The sequence below is a fragment of the Scyliorhinus torazame genome, chromosome 3, assembly GCF_047496885.1.
Source record: "Scyliorhinus torazame isolate Kashiwa2021f chromosome 3, sScyTor2.1, whole genome shotgun sequence".
Taxonomy (NCBI): Eukaryota; Metazoa; Chordata; class Chondrichthyes; order Carcharhiniformes; family Scyliorhinidae; genus Scyliorhinus; species Scyliorhinus torazame.
Window position 1 is genome coordinate 76,221,291 of NC_092709.1, and position 6,848 is coordinate 76,228,138.

General features: G+C 43.1%; 1 protein-coding gene across 21 annotated transcripts in view; it reads right to left on the reverse strand.

Moving 5' to 3' along the window:
• Nucleotides 1-4,873, reverse strand: part of ank2b (ankyrin 2b, neuronal) — a 1,300,297-nt gene extending 1,295,424 nt beyond the window's left edge. For 20 of the 21 annotated variants that reach the window (XM_072495860.1, XM_072495874.1, XM_072495872.1 and 17 more), the window contains exon 1: nucleotides 4,365-4,873. In XM_072495860.1, coding sequence (XP_072351961.1) covers nucleotides 4,365-4,445 — 81 coding nt within the window. In that variant the 5' untranslated portion in view covers nucleotides 4,446-4,873. The remainder of the gene's footprint in view (nucleotides 1-4,364) is intronic. The other variant, XM_072495875.1, reaches the window with a different exon arrangement.
• Nucleotides 4,874-6,848: the final 1,975 nt, after the last annotated feature.

The following is a 6,848-nucleotide window of genomic DNA, read 5'->3' on the forward strand; positions in this document are numbered from 1 at the left end:
ATTGGTTGTGTTCTGTCCTGTGTATTGATTGGCTGTACTGGGTGTCTGTCACTGCCTGTCTGTATCTCATTATGTGCATGAGTGCATATCATGACAGGTGGGGAGGGTGTTCTTTCAGGTCGGTGCAGACTAGATGGGCCGAATGGCCTTCTGCACTGTAGGGATTCTTTGGACCTTGCAAAAGCTTTGCTAAAATCTACGTGGATTACATTCCTCTCATTGACCCTCCTTGTTACCGTCACAAAAAAAACAATCAAGTTAATTAGACATAACTGAAAGCAAAGTGTAGGGGATCTGAAATAAAAACAGAAAATGCTGGAGAAATTCAGCAGATCCTGCAGCATCTGTGGAGAGAGAAACAAAGTTGTCATTTTGAGTCCTGATGATTCTGCTTCAGAGCCATTTGGACTCGAAACATTAACTCTGTTTCCCTCTCCAAAGATGCTGCCAGACCTGTCATGTTTTTCCAGCATTTTCTGCTTTTATTTTAACTAGGCATTAGCTTCCCATATCCTCAATTAGCCTATACTTTTCTAAATAATGATTAATACTCTCCCCATAAATGCTTTTCCAATAATTTTCCGGAAACCTAGGTTAGGCTGACGGACATTTAGCACAGTGGGCTAAACAGCTGGCTTGTAATGCAGAACAAGGCCAGCAGTGTGGGTTCAATTCCCATACCGGCCTCCCTGAACAGGTGCCGGAATGTGGCGACTAGGGGCTTTTCACAGTAACTTCATTGAAGCCTACTTGTGACAATAAGCGATTATTATTATATTACACAGTGTGTCCCTTTCTCTCTTTTTAAACAATACATTACCATGTCTGTAGCCAAAGAGAACTGGAAAATGCTTGTCAGCACATCTGCTATTTCCTCCCTTACTTCCCTTAACAACCTGGGGTACATTTCACCTAAGCCTGGCGATTTATCTATTTTTAAAGATGCTGACTCACTGAATATTTCCTTTCTCCCCATGTTTGATTTCCAGTCTTTCTTAACCATAGTGAATATCAATCCTAAAACACTTAACAATCTGTGCCAAAATTATAACTTCGAAAAGAAACCCTTTTTTTTTTTAAACAAAAAAGAGGCACTAGATTGTGTGAGTCTTCCGAGTTGAGTCTAGCAGACCAATAAGTCTCTAGGCTTCCCCTTTTCATTTGTCAGTTGTAAGTGTTTAAACAGTATGTACATGCATCCAGAACACACACTTTGCCCATATTTTCACGCAAATGGACAATTTTGTTCAAGAAGGCTGCATTATAGAAAAGAATGCGTTCCTAGGGCTCAAATAAACTTTGTTATTAAGGCAGGCAGATCAAGTTTGACTTGCATTTCTCCACATTATATATTTTGTTTTTATCCAAAACATACTCGTATTGGAAAATGTAATATTTAGCCCTGTACTGATCACACGTGGATAGCAGGGGTACTACATCCGTGACCAACTGAGATCAGCTGCTCTTATCGTCCGCACTGTCATTATCTTTACAGGTTGCCGTATTGAAGCAGTCAAGCCCCAGGAAAAACAAAAACCTTAACTGAAAGCTGAAGAGGCCAATGAGAAAACACCAATCACGAACGAGAGTTACGGGCAAGAGGCGGGAGTCCTTGCTTACAGGTTCGCCTGGCTCAACAGGCGATGATCAGAGAGGATGCATACTTTCCATTGTGCTATTTGCAGGGGTGATAAAAGAGTGAATGTAAATCAGCCGCACACAACAGCGTTATTTCTGGATTTATCCAGTGTTTCCATGGAACTAAAAATTACTGATCTCCAGCTGCTATATTCGTGACTTGCTGTCACTTACCGAATGTTCACTCTGCAAAGTAACCGTATGTATTAGAAACAATATGGAATAAATGGTAAAAGACACGGAACAATAACTTTGCAAGATGAGCAAACCTCACCACATCCAGCTGACATGGACCAACAATGATGAACGGAATGGGGCGGGAAGATGATCATAAGAAATAAAGAGCTGGAGTAAACCGTTCAGCCCATCAAGATTGCTCCGCGGATAAAGTCACAGGTGATCACTTGCCCGCCTGGCCCTCATAACCCTTAACAAACCTGTCGATCAAAAATCTGTCTCACTCAGCCTTGGGTTTATTCAATGGGCCAGCCTAGCCTCTATTGCTCTCTGTGGAAGAGAAGTCTAAAGACTAAGGGCTCACAGAGAGGGGGGGTGGGACCAGTAAGTTTGCGGATGACACAAAGATTGGCCGGGTGGTTAACAGTGAGCTTGAGTGCCTTGGGTTACAGGAAGACATAGACGGGATGGTCAAATGGGCAGAAAAGTGGCAGATGGAATTTAACCCTGCAAAGTGTGAGATGATACACTTTGGAAGGAGTAATTTCATAAGGAATTGTTCAATGAATGGCCTGACACTGGGAAGTTCCAAAGAATAAAGGGACCTTGGTGTGTTTGTCCATAGGTCTCTGAAGGCAGAAGGGCAGGTTAATAGGGTGGTGAAAAAGGAAAATGGGATGCTTGCCTTTACCAATCGAGGCACATATTACAAAAGCAGGGAGGTCATGTTGGAGTTGTATAGAGCTTTGGAGAGGCCACAGCTGGAGTACTGCGTGCAATTCTGGTCACCACATTACAGGAATGATGTGATTGCACTGGAGGGAATGCAGAGGCAATTCACCAGGATGTTGCCTGGGATGGAACATTAAAGTTATGAAGAGAGGTTGGATCGGCTTGGGTTGTTTTTGATGAAACTGAGAAGACTGAGGGGTGACCTGATTGAGGTGTACAAGATTATATGGAGCACTGACAGGGTGGATAAGGAACAGCTGTTCCTCTTAGTTGAAGAGTCAGTTACGAGGGGACAAAAGTTCAAGGTGAGGGACAGGAGGTTTAAGAGATATGTGAGGAAAAACCCAGAGGGTGGTGTCGGTCTTGAATACACTGCTTGGGAGGGTGGTTGTGGTGCGTTTCCTCACATCCTTTAAAAAGTACCTGGATGAGCACTTGGCATGTCATAACATTCAAGTCTATGGGCCAAGTGCTGGCAAATGGGATTAGGTAGGTGGATCAGGTGTCGTTCATGCGTTGGTGGAGACTCGATAGACCAAAGGTCCTCTTCTGCACTATTATTCTGTGATTCTGGGAAGATATTAATCCGCATCTCCGTCTTAAATGGGACGCCACTTATTTTAAAATTGCACCCTTTAGTTGTCCCACGAGAGGAAGCATCCTCCGAGAATCTACCCTGTCAAGTCCTATCGGAATCTTGCATATTTCAATAACATCACTTCTCATTCTTCTAAATCCCAAATTATCAGCCCAACTATCAATCTTCTCTGACAAGACAATTCCTTCATCCCAGAAATCAGCCTTGTGAACCTATTCTTAACTGTTCCAATGCAAGTTGATCACCTCTTAGGTAGGGAGACCCAAACTGTGCACATAACCTGAGGTGTGGTCCAACCAATGCCTTGTATAGTTGGAGCAAGATTTCCCAATTTTTATACTCCACACCCCCTCCCCCGGCCCGCAATAAATGGCAACATTCCATTTTACTTCCAAATTACTTGCTGTACCTGCAAACTTACTTTTACGATTCGTGTGCAAAAGCACCCAGATCACTCTGTAATGCACCATTCTGCAGTCTCTCTTCATTTAAATAACACATTGCCTTTCTATTCTTCCTGCCAAGGTGGGTAACCTCACACTTCCCCACATTATAACCCACCTGATTTTATTTTTTGTCATCTCACTTAACCGGTGAATAATTCCAAAAATAATTTGGGAATATTAATTATTATATTATATCAGCAGAGCAGTTTGACCAAACTAATTTGTAATAGATATTGTTTAATTACTTCACAGATAACAAATATACCATATTATCTTTATTCAATGTTGCACAACAGGGATTAACTGAACTGAGAATGACAATATGCGATTTGATTATTTCATGCTCTCTGTGCGTGTGTCTGCACAAGGAATACATGTCAACCATGCAGCTTGAATCCAATTGCATCAGCACCTGCTTCAGTCTGTACAGACTGATGCCACTACACACACTTCACTTGTCCGCTGGCTGAATGGAAACATAAACCATTGAGGATAAATCTGAAACCAGTATTTTCTCGAATCCCTCTCTCTTTTCTGCCCCCCCCCCCCCCCCCCCCGATTACATGGATGTAGTAGTTCTCCAAAGGTTTGGGTAACCTAGGCAACGCCTTGACTGTCAGTCTCCAGGAGCACAGAACAGATTCGAGTGGGAGGCCCGTCTTGTGAGCTGGACTCAGTCTGATCTGCACAGTGCAGGGCGCCGGTAGAGAGATTTTTTTTTAAAAATACACACAAAGTACCGAAACAACCTTTTTGCAACATTTTGCACCCACCTGGCGAATGCGGTCTGGTGGATTTGGAGATGACCCGCCTCCCTGCGGGGAAGAGGCGGTGGAAGAGGAGGGAGAAGCCATCTTCTCTCAATCTGCTGCTGCTGCCGCCGATGTTTTGAAACGTAATACTCTGGGATTAGCCTCCCGACTTTCACTCACTCCGTCACTGTAGAAAGCCTTTTTCCTTTCAGGTTGTTTTTTTTTGGGGGGGGGGGGGGGGCGTGTTGTGCTTCACGCGTTCAAGTGCCGGCGCACAGATTTTTTTTTGCGCTCAGCCTCCCTGTCCAGAGGCTGAATGAAAGCTCTGGGCGGGAAAGGAAGAGTTGAGGGTTTTTTTTTTCTGAGGGGGTTAGTGAAAGTGGGGAGGGTTGACCTTGTCCTGTCGGAGAGGCGAGTGTGTCTGAGTGTGTGTCCGTACCAATGCGGCACACCACACCACTCCACTACCCCTCGCTCTCCCGTCTCAAGGCTTTGCTACACCGCAGAGCCCAGCACCAGCGCGCACACACACACTGCTGAGATCACGCACAGTGCAATGTGCTAGAAAACAGCCCCTGATCCATCTTAATGCAGCTCCGAAGAGTCACATAGTAAGGTGGGGCAAACTGCTATTGGCTCAAAGACGCTTAAGACACGTCGTGCAAAGGACCTTGTCATGCAATTGCTTCTCATCACGATCTTTGCTTGAATTAATTGTTCCAGTGTGGCAACAAATGGCTTTTTCCCCAGGAACTACTGTCCGCTTGCCGCAGCCAAATAAATGCCGACTTTTAGGTGTGCAAACGCCGCGTTACATTTTTGCCAAGGCCTTCAACGTAGCCAAGTGCTGATGTCCCAAAGGAGCGATGATCAAACAGCATTTCGCACGCTTTATAGAATTAACATTTCACAAATGGGTGTAGTTTTTAAAAGCACAACCAATGCAATCCAGCAACTTCTAACCGTGTAGTAGATCTGCATTCAGGAACTAAATGCGTGAAAGATAGATAGCAAATTAGTGCCATAAACCCCTAGTTTATGTTATACTGAATCAGATTGTTGCGCTTTCCAAAACGCGCCAACATGCCGTTTCCCGTCAGCAGGACAAGATATTGATTAATCATATCAAAGAGGTCGAAAGATCGCTTTCGTGGTACAACGGGCTTTCGTGCGGCTGGATAATTCTTGCCCACAGTTTCTCGGTTTTCAAACTGAGAGGAGAACAGCTGTCTGTTATTGCTTTCGCTGGGAAAACAACATTATCTTGGAAATAATGTGATGTAGCAATCATGTTTACTATTATAATGAATGCACGGTAGCTTTCTGTTCAACATTAAATTAATAGTTTAGCTTCGGCAACAGGAAATGCGCTTGTTTCACTTTCTAATTCGTTTATCGCCAATGCAGTTAAGTATCTGCGATTGAATGACAGAATTTGGGAGATAAACAGCAATGGAACAAAAATGATGGGGATGCATTTCAGCCAGGCAAACAGCAAGTAGACTAGTGACCAATATATAGAATTATTGGCCAGCGTGTTTATTTCTCGTGCATGGGATGGGAAGGGTGTTTTGACCCCAAAGGACAGTTACAAAAAATACTACGGATGCTGGAAATCTGAAATAAAGGGAAACACCCAACAAATCAGGCAGCATCCGTGGTGAGGGAAACAAAATTAGCCTTTCAGGTCGATGAACCTTGGTAAGAACAGGACCAGGCAAAATAACATATGCCCCGAGGGCAGCGTGACATTCTTGTCCACAACATGGGATAGTGAAATAAATACCAAAATATAAAGTTTATAAAAAGATTTGCAGAAGAAAGCAGATCAGTTATTGACAATATGAGAATGTCACATCTGTAGAAAGATGTAGTATAAGTACTTTGACTGGTGCATTAGAGGCATTGTGAACAGAGATGAAAAACAATAAAAATAAGATTCTCATTTTTGTGTTCAAATCTCCCCATAGTCTTCATTTTCCCTATGTCTGTGACGTCCTCAGCATACCTCTGCTGTTCCTCTGATTCCTCTTCATGCCCATTTGGCCCACCATTGGAACTATGCATCAGCCACTTATATACCCAATGCTCTGGAACTGCCTCACACTGCTCCTCTTCTTCTTTAAGACCCTACCTAAAATCTACCTCTTTGTTGAACCTCTTTGATCAGCCTCCTGTTTTGGTTTCGTGGCTATTTTTTTTTTTAAACCTCTGTGAAACACCTGGTACTGATTTTCTATTATAAAGGAACCACATAAACACATTTTTTATCGTTGTTGTGTTTTAATGGAAAGAAGGTTCTTTTTAAAAAATATATGTTTATTCAAAATTTTTCCAAAACACTCCAGAAAGGAGAGAAAATTTACAAAAGAGAAATAAAAGGGGCATTACGCCAACACACAAAGCAACTTAATCCTCTAACCATTAAACTATCTAACAAACTAAGAACAAAAATGGGGCAAACGCCCCTTACATAAACCAAAACAAGAACCCCCCCCCCCACCC